Source organism: Chaetodon trifascialis, chromosome 2 (assembly GCF_039877785.1).
Source record: "Chaetodon trifascialis isolate fChaTrf1 chromosome 2, fChaTrf1.hap1, whole genome shotgun sequence".
Taxonomy (NCBI): domain Eukaryota; kingdom Metazoa; phylum Chordata; class Actinopteri; order Chaetodontiformes; family Chaetodontidae; genus Chaetodon; species Chaetodon trifascialis.
In genome coordinates, this window is record NC_092057.1 from 2,088,857 (window position 1) to 2,104,774 (window position 15,918).

Sequence of the window (15,918 nt, forward strand, 5' to 3'; positions counted from 1 at the left end):
GCAGTAATAAGTGTATTTCTTAAAATGTCAAACTATCCTGAACCAGCTATTTTCAAGGCTTCATGTGCATCCGGTTATCCTTCAGTAACATTGTAGATCTTTGATTATATAGTAATTTCTTAAGAAATCTCCAACAAATCAATTACAAACAATGCTAAAAGCCTATGCTAACGGCTCTGTGGGACTGTACTAAGGAACACCTGTGCTTTGAGCTAAAGGCTAATGTAAGCGTGCTAACAGGCTCACAGTGACAATATTAACATGCTGATGATTAGTAGGTTTAATGTTTACATGTTAGCCATCTTTAGTTTGCCATGTAAGCATGCTAACATTTGCTAATTAGAACTAAACACTTGCCAATACACTGCCATCCATACGACCACACTGCTAGCATGGCTAAAAACTAACTGACACCAGTGTGCGAGGCTCTGGACTGTCCTCCGCTCTTCTGGTTGATAATTCAGTCTTGTGCATTGAACCTATGGATCAAGAGCGGACAGCTGGATTATGCTGCAGGAGCAGTTTGAGAAGTTTTCCTGTGAATCCGCTGCTGTCCTCCACAGAGCATACAAGCTACAAAGCCACCTTTCAAGGCGACTAAAAGGACAGATTTTCAATGAAGCATTCCTTTCAACGCACACACAGGCACAGATACAAGAGCAGATGAATTGTTTCCTGATCCTCGTGTGTTTTGGGGGCAGAAAAAAGCTTGAATCAATATCACTGTGGATCAGAATCCCCTGATCCCGTGACTGACGCCACGATAACCACAAAGCCCCATCCCAGACTGCGACCGGTGACATATCTTACTCCCTCTCCTCCTCCCCCCCCAAACCCGATTGCTGGTCCCCCACCCCACCCCTCTCCCCCCTCACCACTCCATCCTCCTCTCCTCTAGATGTGGTCTGAGAACGATCCCCCGCTCTGGCAAGAAGAAAGGAAGAACACATCCTTGTTGTTTGTTCTGCTTCCCACTCCCAATCACACAGCTCTACAGTTTCTTCTTTCACGGGAATAACCACATTTAAGCAGCAGTTGATCTCCGATTAATTTCAACGCGGAGATTAAAGGGACTTTGAAGGCTGGGGAATGCTTTTTTCTGTCTGTTTGTGCAGTTTGGAGAGTGAGAGGAAACAGGGGGAAAAGTCCCAACTTGAGGCTTGGAAAACCGTGACCTTGCACTCTGAATCCTGCAACATATTGACGACAAAACGAAACAAGAGGGGAGAAAGTGAGGAGGGAGGGAAAGGAAAGAAAGGACGGGAGAGAGGCAGATATCAAAGAGAGGGGGATTAAGCTTTGAAAGAAAAACAGAGCTCAACTGTCCTTGTATGTCACTTTTGTACAAATCACACACACGGAGCTTAAGACAACCATTGTTTTGCTCTAAACACACAGACAAAGGGGGAACACAGCAGCACACACACAAGACTATAAATAGAAATTCTTCAGTCCGCATCTATTCAACAACCGCAGCGCTCTCCACATTCACACTGCCACAGCTTCAGCTCACACTGTGGCTGCCCTGATATGGTCTGATAGGACATTAAAGCCATCACAGAGAGGTGAGCTTTGAGCGTGAGCGCTGCTGTTGTGCTCTTCGCGATCTCCAGTCAGACGCAAGTGAAGACAGCGAGCTGCTCTCAATGTGAAGGGAAACAATAAAGTGGTTTTCAAGACAGAGAGAGGCAGTGGAGGACGGGCAGACGGGGAGCTAATGAGAGGTCTGGCTTTGCTCTTCTCCTGCTGATTCTCTCAATATGTGTCCGTTTCTTTAAACTATCAGCAGCGTTTCCTCCATGTGTCATTCAGAGATGAGATGAGAAACACAGAAACAAACTCTTTCCTTTGCTCAAATTTCACATCCTGTGTTTAATCCTACCACTGCTGATACGGGTTATGAGCTCTAATAAGAGCACTGTTCAGATACATAACATTTTGACGTCTTTCCTATCATGTGAAATGCATTTAAAGTTGTGGTTTCATCGTTTCTGTTACTGACATGCTGCATCATTTCTGTTGGTGATGTCAAAGCCAACAGTATGGTGGCCCTGAGAGCTCAACACACGGACACTAACCGCAAGCAAAATAAGAAATCGTTTTTGCAAGGCATGTAGGAAAAATGCTGCAAAGCCAGAAAACACGACCACACACAGAAATGCTGCAAGTGGCACAAAAAAACAAGGGAGACTGTTTCCAGGGGATGTTTTTTGTCTGTTCGCATGCATTTGTTGCAGCACGCTGAGCTCTCTGAGCTGCCGTACAATAACTGGAAATTGGAGTTAGTAAATTTGTGGAGCAAGACGGTTTTTGTCGTAACAGAGACAATAGATTATAACCTGAAGCAGTGCTAGCTGCGTAGCTTTAGCAGTAGGCTGGTTGGCCGTTCCACCGCTTTGGTCCAGAATGAAATAATGTGTCTCAACAAATACTGGATGGGTTACCATAAGATTTTGTACATTCAGTCCTCCCCGGGATGAACTGTATGAACTTTGGTCCCTAAACCTTTCGTCCAGCGCCACGGTCAGGTTAAATATTACGTTTTTCCAATATGTGAAATTAATTCCCATCAGCCTCTGTACTTACACTTTAGTGCTAATGTTAGCATGCTAACACACTAAACAGACACAAAACATTAGCATGCTAGCATGTTTGTCATTGTGAGCATGTTAGCATTAGCTCAAAGTAATGCTATGCCTAAGTATGAGCCCCTGCTGGCTGTAGATGTAGTCTTGTTCATACGCAGTGTTTAAAATAGTGTTATGATTTATTTCTCATTCTCCGTCTTATTTTACATGAATTTTCTATCCCTGTTTTTTATGTTTGCTCTTTGTCTTTTTTATGGGAACCACTTGGTGCATATGATTTCTGTTTTAAAGCATTTTAAGCTGCAATTCTTGCAAGAAAGGTGCAATACAAATAAAGTTTATAATATTATCATTATTATTATCAGACTCAGGCAAACAGAGTTTAGTTTAACTGTGGTAAATGTAACCGGTGGGCTCTAGTGTTGTCTGCGTTGTGTTGTGATGGAAGTTGTGATGAAGAGGCCCAAACCGTGTATATCTTTGGAGGCGATCCCCGTTTATTTTTGGCATCTGACAGCGAGAGGTAAAAAACAAAATCCTCCGTCAATTACATTCATACAACTCGAGCCCCTACACAAATTCAGTGACACAGGAATATATTAAAATATTGTACAACAAGTTTAGGTTGAAAAATGAACTTATAAACGTAGTTTAACAGTACTAAAATACCGACGTTACAGCGAGAGCAATGAGGCTTACCTCTCCCATATAGTACAACAGCAGCAGGTAAGGCGGGAGACACCCCTTTTATAGGAGGGGTACCCCCAAAGATGAACGTAGGGGTACAGAAACTGAGTTGTGAACGTTCCACATATTGACTCCAGAGGCCCAAGTGTGTCAGGTAATAACAATAAACAAATTTTGTGTAATTATAATACTTAATATTACAAATGTGCATCTAGCTCCTTTACACACGCCTGCTGCATAAATTACCCTGTTACATAAATACACGGAAAACAAAAAAAAAAACAAGTCATGAAGGCTCAGCACTGCATCAAATCACCAGCTCACCAATGTTTAGAGAGAATCTGTAGTTAAAACATGTTTAACTGATCTGAGAGCGTTTCCTGAATCCATCATCTTCAACGCGTCTTTAAGTTCGATTGTCCCCGTAAACAGGATGACTCACGCTGCCGCCTAACTGATGATTAGACTGTGTGAAATAATGTGGCAACAGTTTCCCTGACAAAAAAAAAAAAAAAACACAAAACAAATATAGAGCCTAAGGCCATTTCAGCTTTTTGAACACCAAACTAAAGGGAAACAACCATTGAATGTTCACTCATAAGTGCTGAGTTTCAGTGCTGAGAAGCCGTAAAGTTTCAGTGTCTCGTGATACAAAATGGGAAAGCATGCTAATAAGCTAACAGTGTTTCTTGACAAAGATAAACAGATAAAATAATTGCTGGTACCATGTCGTTCAGCACAATGTGAAGTAATGATTATGTTATGATGCTTGTATCTTTCAGTATGTTGCACATCACATCAGTAATACATATTATCTGGAAGATCCTCATTAAACGTTTCAAGGTTGACCATTTATTCTCCTCTTTGGCATTTCCCAGAGCATTTAATCATTTCACATGATCACTTCAGTTCACATGGTCTTCATCAGTACAGGGACTTTGTTTACGTGTTGAATGCAGTCTCAGTAGCTCTTCATTTCATTCGCAGCACTTTCAGGACTTCTCAGTCCCAAAAAGTCCCAGCTGGAAGTTCATTTACCAGCTTTTTTTTAGCTCAAACTGCTGTTTTCAAGGTGAAAACTGTCGTGCTTCAAAGATACAGTTTGGAGAAGCAGCAGGAGGAGCAGTTCAGGAAGCTGTTGTATACTGCTGCAGACTGTCGGCAGCAGTAACAAAACAAGGCCCACCTAAACAAATCTACATTATATATTTCGATTACGTCCACTGCCACCAGACAGCACTTTTCAACTCGAGCTGAAGCTGATAACATCGCTCTCTCCAAAGCGAGGGCAAAAACCAGACTGCATTGACAAAAACAGTAGTTTTACCCTGCAGAACAGGGGAGTTTCTTATCTGCTGCGGCCTCGACTGGATAGTTTGTTTCTGTTATTGTGTGACTTTGGTGAATGCTAATTAAACCTTTAAAACACAGAAGTCACACTCTCTGCTTTCCAGCCCGGTGTTAAGTTACTCTTTAAAATCCTTCTCATACTTGATGTCATTCCTCTATTGTTCTCTCTCTAGAGGTCCTAAATGGACTCATAGTTGTGTTGTGGCATGTGTAATAACTAACATGTAATATTATACTGACTTTGCTTGAGGGGTCAGCTCAGATTATGGAGCACAGACAAACTGCACATTATTAGAGAGGATACATTCCTCAGATGGTTGGTGGATCTGGCAACCTGGCAGCTTGGCACGCCAGTCTTCTCTGTGTGTGTGTGTGTGTGTGTGTGTGTGTGGGTGTGTGTGTGTGTGTGTGTGTGTGTGTGTGTGTGTGCGTGTGTGTGTGTGTGTGTGCAGTTGGCAGCACTACACTCACTCCAATGTCACGGTCGTCTTCAACATCTGTCCACTTGGAGAATAACCCGCTAAGCCTCCACACGGAGGATCTCCGGGCACGTTGCTTTCCAGTGAGGAAAAGTTTCATTTCCATCAGATCCAAACACCTGTGAAGTATCCAACATACAACACGTGAAAAAACTGCAATAACCGTCGTATTTAACCCTGGTATCACTAAGGTTGTGAGTGCGTCAATAGCAGTGAGGTATAGGCTTATACAACCCATGCGTTCCCTTTAAAAAGCACTCATTCTGCCCTCTAAATCACTATCAGACCTTGAAAGCACCTCCACATGATTACACACAAAGGCATACACAGACACACACAAGTACACACAGGTGCCATTAAAGGAAAGGAAAGAAAACTCTGAGTCAGATGCAGATGCTTCCACACTGGCATCACTGAATCGCTCAATGAATGAATCATAAACTGTGGCCTTCACAGTCGCCACATCTCCACCCAGCTCAACACCTTGGAGAGATTTTGGATAAAGATGTTAGAGAGTCCCTCGTCACGTCATCAAATGAGGGGATTTCTAGTGGAGGGACGATGGTGTTCCCTCACTGGTGTCACAGCTTGAACACTGAACAAAGACTCTTTTTGGTGTTACTTCTTTCCTTTAATTTCTCCACCTGTTTATATACTGCCAGGGACAAATCCATCCAGACATCCCCACAGACTGAAGGAGAAAGTGTTGAGTTCAGGGACTTGTGGCTGTTCCAAGTTCAGTGGTGAAAACTTAAAAATCCTCTAAACTGTCAGAGAAGACAAATCCGTATGTTTATGGGCTGTGCACGGTGTGTTTTATATGTGCTTTATATGAGTTTCCTTGCTGTAAAACACTTTGTGTCTTTCTACATGCGGTAAATGAAGTTTGCTCGCCTGCTGCCATGTGGACGTTCATCCGGAGGCCTCGCCGCCTCCTCCTGCTTAACTCCGCCCACATCGAGCGCTCAAAGCGGCCATTGGTTGAACAGAGCTGCGTCCTGCCCACTGGTGGAGTTTATAAGTTCACTGTGAGATAAAGCGGCGCGGCACAGTGCGGGAGGTCATCTGCTGAAGGGCACAATAGGACCGGATCCAACTTGTGTCTGCACCGCGGAGATGTTGTAAAGTGGAGAGAAGAGTTTCCCAGATTTCCTTCTGTCCATGAATGAAGTTGTAACACCGTCACAATGTGGAAACCCGCCGGTGGAGCGACGAGCACCCGCGACTCAGCAGCGGGACCCCGCGCCGCAGCCGCCGCGGTCACCTGTCTGCTCGTGACCGGAATGCTGGTCGTCACAGTCGGACACCCCAGCAGCGGAGACGCGGTGGAGCTGCCGGTTGCAACGACGAGCGGGAAAGTTTTCTCGGCGTATTTCAGGAAACTGACCCGGGAGAGGAGGGCGATGAGCGGCCCCCCGCGGAGAAGCGCTCCCTCCGGGCCGGTGGAGCATCTCTCCCCTGCTGACCTGTTCATAGCGGTGAAAACCACCGGGAGGTATCACCGGCAGAGACTGGAGCTCCTGCTGGACACCTGGATCTCCAGGAACATGCAACAGGTGAGTGAAGCATTAGTGGACATCTGATCCCTGGAAGAAAAAAAAATCAAAAATCAGCTGACTTTCTTACAGGAAAACATCTGAGACGAGGCCACACTCACAGATCTTAATACTTTTAACTTGAAGATAAATGAACCTAAACATGATTATTGTAGCTAAAGAGACATCGATTAGTGCACGCTGCAGTTCATTTAAGTCCAAACCAATCAGAAAGTGACTAATCAATAGTCTATACATTATGATTTTTGTGGAAATCCTGCTCACACACCAGGAAATAACCAGACTACTTTTAATTAACTTGTAAATGACTGAGGTCTTGTGTGTGTGTGTGTGTGTGTGTGTGTGTGTGTGTGTGTGTGTGTGTGTGTGTGTGTGTGTGTGTTGAAACAAGTGAGTCATGTGCTTTCATACAAAGGTAAAAGTAAAAGACAAAACAGTAACACCTCATCAGCTGGCTCACATGAAGGGACGTGTCTGATAACTAAAGATCAGAGCTCGGATGCACATCATCTGGCCTCATGCAAAGTGTGATCCACAGTCTGTAAACGGTTCCCATATCAAGAGAAGTTGTTCCCCTCATCTCCTGCTGCAATTGCAAGTTGTAAACCCCCTGAAATGTGACTGGTCTCCACCGGCTCTTTGATCCTGCCAGTGAATCGTAAAACAGAGATAGAGGTCTTTGTAATGTATGAGAGGGACATCTGAGGGCTAACAGGCTGCTAATGTGTTGACATAATACAGACGGGGGACGTGGAGAGGGACCGCCGTGACTCAGATGCATGAATGAACTCTGGGTTTCGTCAAGTGGTCTCAGTGAGATGCAGATTTGGTTTGAGGCTGCAGAGACAACAGGACGCAGTTGTTCAGTGCTTCAGAGCGTCGTCCACAAAGCCAGCAGAGACTCGCTGTCGTCTGCATCATAAAGGCCAGCTTCAAACTGGGACATCACAGCTTTGAGAGGCTGCAGGAAGTTCCATTTCAAAGCGCTTTGCAGTTTCAGAGGTGGAAAGTAACTGAACACAAGTGCAGTTTTAAGGTGCTTTACTCTTATACTGTGCGTTTAAACACCACCAGATTTGAGAGACAGCTTTAGTTACTTTTGTGATAATGATTTTCCATTTAAAACAGGTCCTGTTAACCAAACCGGTAACTTAACACTGAAAGGAGCCATTTTTCAGCCTGAGTGCTTTCACTTTTGATACTTGACTGCTGATATTTGTCTTTTACTCAAGCACTTTTTTGGACTATTAAGTAACTTTTCCACCTTAAAAATGTTTCAAACAACATTCAAACCCTGAGAAATATCCAACTTTTATTTGTTTAATTGCTGAAAGTTGTTAAAAATGTCTGTTCCCAGACTCCAAGGTGCTGCCTTCAGATGTCTTTTTTAATCCAACCAACGGTCTAAAACCCAGATATTCAGTTTACTATCATAGCCAGGTTACTTTCAATTAATCGACCAATCGTTGCAGCTCTGAGTCTGAAATCTTCCTGCGACTCGAATCATATTAGAAACCATCTTTTCCGAGTCATTAAACCAGAAGTGCTGTGATCTGGAGGAGTTATAACATGACTACTGGATTTGAAAGAGAAAAATATTTGAGATCAAACGCTGTGAACAGGCAGCTTTTTGGTCTGAATCACAGTGGTGAGTGAGTCAAAGATGAATCTGCTGCTCTGAAACACATGGGACTGTGGTTAACTGCACCCAGTGGCTTCAAAGCTTGTAATCGAATGCAGACACGACTGTGGAGCGCACGGCGGTCGCTCTGATTTCCATTTAAACCTCAGAGGACACGTTCACGTCTCATCTCAAGCTGCACAGAGACTGTTGACATGTAAACAGAGCTCAGTGGGGGAAATCAGCTGATGCGTGTGTGTGTGTGTGTGTGTGTGACGCATTCCTGCGTCTGCTCTCACGGTCAGGTGTGTGTAACTCTAGCCTACCTGTTTCCCAGACACACCTGTAAACTATAAGACTGCTGAGTAATGGAAATGCAGCAACACACACACACACACACACACACACTCACAGCGCTGCCGTCACAAACACACATGCCCTGGGAACTCGCCAGATTTCTCATGGGAAGTTAAAAAAGTGTGTGATCACGAGTACACACACACACACACGCACACACACACACACACACACACCACTTTCTCCTGCCTCAGTTGTTCCCTGTGTCGTAAAGATCAGGTCTGCTCATCCACCGCCTCTGTTTGTCTCTTCACTCCCCCCACCTCGAGCAGGAGGCGCAGAGTGAAAAAAAAAAGACAAAAACTCACAGCTGGCTGGACTCTCCCTCGACCACAGGCCGCGAAGTGTTTTTCCATACTGAAATTTCCATACTGCTAGCATGCTGTCAGCATGTGGGCATTGTCACTGTGAGCATGTGGCTGTGCTAGTGTTAGCATGTAGCCCAAAGCGCTGCTGTGCCTCAGTGCAGCCTCACTGGCCTGCTGGCATGGCGCAGTGTTTACTGGCCATCGTGGCCTCTTGTTGCCCGTTTTAGGGACTTCTTCCCTTAGTTTGGTCTTCAGCAAAGGAAACTTCTGGACTTTGAGTTTGGACAGAGATAATGTGACGTGTTATGTTTTACACAGCGTCCCAAATGTTTATGAATCATGACATCGTGTGTTTTCCTGCTGCATTCTCCTCAAATTTGGGCGCTGCAGTGTGTGTGAAAAGGACTGCACCGTTCACCCAGTGTGGATGTAAACAGCCAAAACTGAAAGCTGAGATTCAGCAGTTTCACCTCACTGTCAGAGCGAGGACAGCATTCACAGACCGCTCTGTGCGTGCACCCAGGGTGTGCGCTTACTTCCTGTGGAAAGTCGAGGGGTCTGCACGGCTTCCTGAGTGCGCGGTGACCCTTAACCCTGTCACTCATCACACAAACACTCATGTACGTACACACACACACACTCACACAGCTACAGGGCTGAGACCAGCTGCTCTGCTGCTGATAGACAAGAGGCTAACCTTTGTCTTGGCCTCCGTCCAATATCAGCATTGCTTGCTGCTTCTGTGTGTGTGTGTGTGTGTGTGTGTGTGTGTGTGTGTGTGTGTGTGTGTGTGTGGAAGGAAACCGGTGGAGTTTCACCTGAGATCATAAACAATCCTCCACGAACAATGATGGCAGGGCAGCGAGAGCCTCTGTGTGACGGTGTTTTTGTTTCCCTGCTGGTCATCGCAGTCTGCTGGAATAACACGATCTGCGCGCTTGTGTTTTTATCCACAGACGTACGTGTTCACGGACGGAGAGGACGAGAGGCTGAGGGAAAGGATGGGTGAGTGCACACACACACACACACACACACACGCTCGCCGAGCGGTTTTGCTGACTTGCAGCAGTTTATCTGCAGTCTGTGAGCAGGAAAGCAGGAAGCAGGCTGCTGACTGGGCAATACTGTGTTTCCTTGAAGTGCAGGAAGTCACTTCGGTTTAATCAACCGGCCGTTCCTCATCTCACTCATGGAATTGTTTTACTTTCAATGCGGTATTCTTCTCACCGTCAGGCACGTTGTACTTCACAGCTCAGTGGACAGAAGTGATTATTGTGGGTTTTAATAGGATCAAATTTAGAAACGGCTTTGTTGCTTCTAAAACAGACATTCAATCGAAGTTGCTTATCAAATCAAATAATCTTCCTTTACTTCTTCTCCATTGAACATCTTTAACTCTGACCGTGTCAGGGCTGGTTATTGATTTATGCCTGTCGCTGATTATCAGGAGCTCACCTGATCAACACCAACTGCTCAGCCGCCCACACCCGTCAGGCCCTCTCCTGTAAAATGGCTGTGGAATACGCCATGTTCATCAACTCGGGCAAGAAGTAAGACACACAGACACACACACCGAGCTCACGAACACACACAAAGAGCGTTTTCCTGACGCTCGGCCTCGTCTGCTGCAGGTGGTTCTGTCACGTCGATGATGATAATTACCTGAACGTCGGCTCCCTGCTGAAGCTTCTGTCTCAGTACAGTCACACGCAGGACGTCTACCTCGGCCGGCCGAGCCTTGAACGGCCGATCGAGGCGCCGGAGAGGCTCAGCACCACTGAAATGGTAACCTTTCACTTATTATATACTTATTTTCTATCATACCATTATTATTATTTCTTTATTATACCTGCATTTTACACATGCGATCATACACGTAAACATGTGTGTTATAATTAGCAGGTTTCTCCTTATAATTTGGTTATTATGCCACTTTAAATCGCTGTAACTGCATGATGACGTTATTATTAGAATTATTGTGACTGCACTTTCATCCCTCTTTGGTTTGTGTTGTTTCACGCATGTACAGCTGAGCTCTGTAAGTTTTGGGCAATGCTTTCAAATGTTGGTGCAGGAGTGATTCAGCTGGGAGATGTGTGTGAGCGGCCAGTTCACAGTGATAAACAAAATAAACAAAACAAAATGTCAAGAAAGGAGATATGCTTCCACCTATTTTCCTTATTAAACAGAAAAATACAACCATATTTCTGCATCACTGAATCTGTGACGTTACTTTTCAGTGTTTTGTTTGTGCTCCACTCATAATAATAAAAATAAATTCATTATAACACCCCTTCTGCCCCATCCTTAAACATGCACCTCGTTCCCTGGGAAGTCTCTCGCTTCTTAATTAAAAGCGTTCTTGCCTCCTGCACAAGAGGAGTAAAAGATGATTGAAGAAGCGTCTGTTTTCTCCTGAGCTGAGCGAGATCTGCACTGATCTGCTCTTCACTGGTCCCAAGATCGAAGCTTACTCTGCTGTGTGATTACTGCACCTTCACTCATGCTGTGTGTGTGTGTGTGTGTGTGCGTGTTGCCGTGCGTGCGCAGAAGCAGGTGCGCTTCTGGTTCGCCACAGGAGGAGCAGGATTCTGTCTGAGCCGCGGCCTCGCTCTCAAGATGAAACCCTGGGCGAGGTGAATCTTCTCTTTGATCACTTCTTAGATATTTTTGCCGCTGTGTCAGCCATATCATCAAACCTCCTCTTCCTCGTGCTCCCTGTTTCTTCCTCTGCGTAGTGACGGCGCTTTCATGGCAACCGCTGAGCACATCCGTCTCCCGGACGACTGCACCGTCGGTTACATCGTGGAGGCGCTGCTTGGCGTGAGCCTCGTCCGCTCGGCGTTGTTCCACTCGCACCTGGAAAACCTGGGACTGGTGTCAGACGTACACAGCCAGGTACACACACACACACACACACACACACACACACTGATCTGCCAGCTGTCTAAACCTCTTGTGAATGGTTGTCCCCTCTTTAGGTGACGCTGAGCTACGGTACAGTGGAAAACAACAGAAACACCGTCAACCTGAAAGGAGCATTTTCAATAAGTGAAGATCCTACAAGGTAAAATATCTGTGTGTGTGTTTATGACAGACACGCTGCAGTTCAAAACAGTGAAACATCTGGGGCTACAACCGATCGTTTGGTCTATAAAACACCTGAAAGTAGTGGGAAAAGTGAGGCGATGGCACCAGATTTTTTGCTTTGTTTGACCAACAATATGAAAAACATAAAGGCATCCAGTTAATTATCACATAAGGTGAAGAAAAGCATCCAATTAAGAGGCTGGACTTAGAAAATGTTTGTCTGAATTCAGTCAGTAAACCAACTCATTAGTCTGTGAATGGTTCCAGCTCTATTTGTGATGATTCTTCATCTCAGTGCAGCTTTAATTCTGCTTAAATGTGCCTTTGCTAACACAAGGTGGTCTTCTCTGTGAATATTTAGAGCACAGGGGCCACATCACATCACCCAGAACTGACATTACAAGCAAACAAAAGAACACATGCTGAGTCTTCCTGACATTAAGGGGATTTATTTTTCATTTGTCCCACTTCCCTTCTTTTGCTTTTGCTTTGTCCTCCACTAAGTAATTGTATCATTGTGTATTAAGTTGGGCTAAATGTCCTTACTTCTGCACTTTGTCAGTTGACACTGGTGGCAGTGTGCCCAGAGGCTGAGAGGGAGGGCTGGAGATAACCAGATAAGCTGGCCGACCTGTTGGTGGATGGGCTAATTGAGAGAGATTAAACGGCTTTTCAAACAATCAGTAGTACATTCAGCTCTGTGCTGTGTTTATCTGATTTGGGAGCAGCTTTAAAAAACATGTGTACTACATTTCTCCTTTATGTAAGCGCTTCTTGTTGTGAGTGTTTTACTACGGTGACAAGTTTCCTGGCTTTGTTCATTGTGTGTGTATGCGCTAATTGTATTCACGGTCTTATTTTGAAATCCCCAGTTGGCAGCTTCCAGGCATTGTGACGCTCATTTCCGCCTCTTTCTCAGGTTCAGGTCAGTCCATTGTCTGCTGTACCCAGACACTCCTTGGTGCCCCAGCCCCCGGCGACTTTAACACCCGTTCAGAGACAGGCAGGCTGACGGAGGAGAATAAGTGCATGTCTGCCTAAACTCAATTTTCTCAGCTGGAGGAGGAAATTATTGCAGACATGCAGAAATAAAGAGATCTCACTGCTGCCCTCCTCCGGCTCCTCAGTGCTGAAGAATCTCTGGACGTAGACGATTTCCTCACATCCAGCTGCAGCCTGAGCGGTGGACTGACCTTTTGGGAAAGTCTGCCATTTTATGAGTTTGACTCTTGGACTCTGCTTGTTGTCAAAAGGCCAAAATTTTTAAATAATGAAGAAGAGTGAAGGTCAGTTTTCTCGGACGGTCAATAATAATAGTCAATAATAATAATCCCATTGCAGTGGAAACTGTGGTAAGTGGAGTAGATCAGAGATGAACCAGGAAGAAAACTTGCTGTTGGCCTTCATTTTCTCTTCTGAGTGAGTTTGACTCACCCGGCGGTTTGCTTCACACCTGTCTGATCTTCTGACTGCTTGTCCCACTCTCAACTCGTCACTTGACGTCCCATGTTAACTGTACAGGAGTTGGGTCCACTCAAAAAGACACAAGACTCCGGAGTTGTGCCCTTGAATGCAGCCTGTTACGCTTTCCTTCCCTCCACGTCCTCAGCTGTGACGGATGGTTGTCCCTACATGCTGCAGTGTTAACCAGTTTGGATTCAGTACATGAAGTGAGGTAATCAGCACAGAATGCAGAGGGAGCAGTCATTCATGTCACGTTGTCAGCGTCAGGCCAAAAACACTGGGGGGGTTTTGATGTTTTTATGGAATCCAGGTTCACGTCTGAAGATTTATCGTTCCGGTGTTCAGTATTATTCTCTCTGAAGTATAACAATGACTGAGCACTTTTTCTGTTTTATTTCTGCTGTTTGCAATTCATCATATGATAAAAGGACATTAGAGATGGACATTTTGGGAAATCTGCTCGTTCGTTTTCTTAGCGAGAGTCAGACGAAGCCACCAGTTAGCGTAGCTAAACGGAAACAGCTGTCCCCCCCCCCCCCCCCCCGAGAATGTCTGTGCACAGATCTAATTTGTTAATCAGTGAGCTTTAGAGGTGCTGTTAAGTAGACTTTGTTACCTCATACTAAACCAGACTAGCTGTTTCCTCCTCTCACCAGTCCTTGGGCTAAGCTAAGCTAAGCTAAGCTAAGCTAACTGGCTGCTGGTTGCACCCTCATGAGGGCGGCACCAGTCTTCTCGTCTAACTCTTGGCAAGAACCCAAACAGCAGTATTTCCTACATACAAACTTTTCCTGTAAAAACTCTGGACTCATCCAGTCAAAACATTCTTCAAAAGGTGGATGTCACCGCCTTGAATGATTCAAAATGTTACACACTAGCAGTGTAACAGATATCCACTGAGCTTTTATTGACAAATGACTCATGTTGGGTCGTCCTGTATCTTTCTGTGCATTGAAAGCAGTTGTTACAACTGAGTGAAAGTCATTGAGTTAAATTCTGTCCCTCGTTAAATGAATTTCTATGATGAACTGCTGCTTCTGAAGCGTACGTGCTCTCCAGTATCTGGACTGTGTGTAGACATCATGGTTGAACCTAATAAAGCTTTTTTGATCAAATACGTGAGCATGAGATCGTGTGCTGTTTCACTTTGGGGGATTTTAAATGTGGTTGTAAGGAACACCGCTTCGACCTTTAACCTCTGACATTGTTTGTGAGCTGCTGGGTTCCTGTCTGGAGACCAGCCCCGCCTCCTCCACCCGTGAGCCCACAAAAGTCCACATAAACACACACACACACACACACACACACACACACACACAGAAAGAGAAACAACAACAGTCTTATCTGATCAAGCCGTACACATGGCCCTGGAGAAATAAAGGGAAAGCATTACTGGACTGCATGCTCTGTGTGTGTGTGTGTGTGTGTGTGTGTGTGTGTGTGTGTGTGTGTGTGTGTGTGTGTGTGTGTGTGTGTGTGTGTGTGTGTGTGTGAATAAGATAAGATAGACTTTATTTGTCCCACAATGGGTGAGGACAAGAAGAAAATAAAAATGCACAAGTGTTATATACCTTATGGTAATTTACAATATATACAATACGTACGCCCCAATGGATTGTGGATGTTACTGTGCACTGTTGTACAGTCTGATGGCTGTGGGCAGGAATGACCTGCGGTAGCTCCTTCCTGCTCTGGGGATGTAGAAGTCTTGTGCTGAGGGAGCTGCTCGGGGTCCTCACGGTGTGGTGCAGGGGGTGGGAGGAGCTGTCCATGATGGATGCCAGCTTGGCTAGCGTCCTTCTGTCTACCACCTCCTCGATGGAGTCCAGTGGGCAGCCCAGGACAGAGCTGGCTCTCTTAACCAGTTTGTTCAGTCTCTTCCTGTCTCTGTCCGTGCTGCCCCCTCCCCAGCACACACTCTGAATGTGGTTGATGCAGTCTGCGTTCAGGGGACACCTGGCTCGTCGTCTTGCAATGGAGAGGTGACTCATGTTTACAAAAGAAACATTAAGAGACCAGATCCAGTTAGGCATACAGTGCACTTTGCTGCAGTGTGTGTGTGTGTGTGTGTGTGTGTGTTTGTGAGAGTGAGTGAGAGAGAGAGAGAGCCAGGGTCACTAGTAAATTTGGTGACTTATTCATATAAAGGTTTAATATGTTCCTGGGTGGACAGTGACACCTGCTGGCTGCTTGTGTTACTGCAACGAGTAAAAACTAGTTTTGTCTGTTTAAGCTGGCTAACTGCTTCTCCTCCCCAGCCATTTTTACCCAACAACTGTTGAAAACTTAGAGGGCTTCATCAAACTTGGGTATTCCACAGTTGTTCTCAGGTCTTTGTAAAGATCAACCCATTGATCAATTGCTCTGAGGAATTCATCCTGGTACCTAACAGCAGTCAGGGTACCATTGGCTATGAAA

General features: G+C 45.2%; 1 protein-coding gene across 1 annotated transcript; it reads left to right on the forward strand.

The window, feature by feature from the left end:
• The first annotated feature begins 6,147 nt into the window (after positions 1–6,147).
• On the forward strand, positions 6,148–14,612 carry LOC139342805 (beta-1,3-N-acetylglucosaminyltransferase lunatic fringe-like). Its single transcript, XM_070980105.1, has 8 exons — positions 6,148–6,660; positions 9,903–9,951; positions 10,394–10,496; positions 10,578–10,731; positions 11,497–11,582; positions 11,685–11,844; positions 11,928–12,013; positions 12,956–14,612. The coding sequence occupies exons 1-8, from the start codon at positions 6,292–6,294 to the stop codon at positions 13,020–13,022; spliced, it is 1,074 nt and encodes a 357-aa protein (XP_070836206.1). The 5' UTR covers positions 6,148–6,291; the 3' UTR covers positions 13,023–14,612.
• Positions 14,613–15,918: the final 1,306 nt, after the last annotated feature.

Excerpts from the sequence above, each read along its gene's own strand:
- LOC139342805 (XM_070980105.1), top strand. The coding sequence starts at position 6,292 with ATGTGGAAACCCGCCGGTGGAGCGACGAGCACCCGCGACTCAGCAGCG. Across the intron at positions 10,497-10,577 it reads TTCATCAACTCGGGCAAGAA|GTGGTTCTGTCACGTCGATG; the intron begins GTAAGACACACA and ends CGTCTGCTGCAG. Across the intron at positions 12,014-12,955 it reads ATAAGTGAAGATCCTACAAG|GTTCAGGTCAGTCCATTGTC; the intron begins GTAAAATATCTG and ends CCTCTTTCTCAG.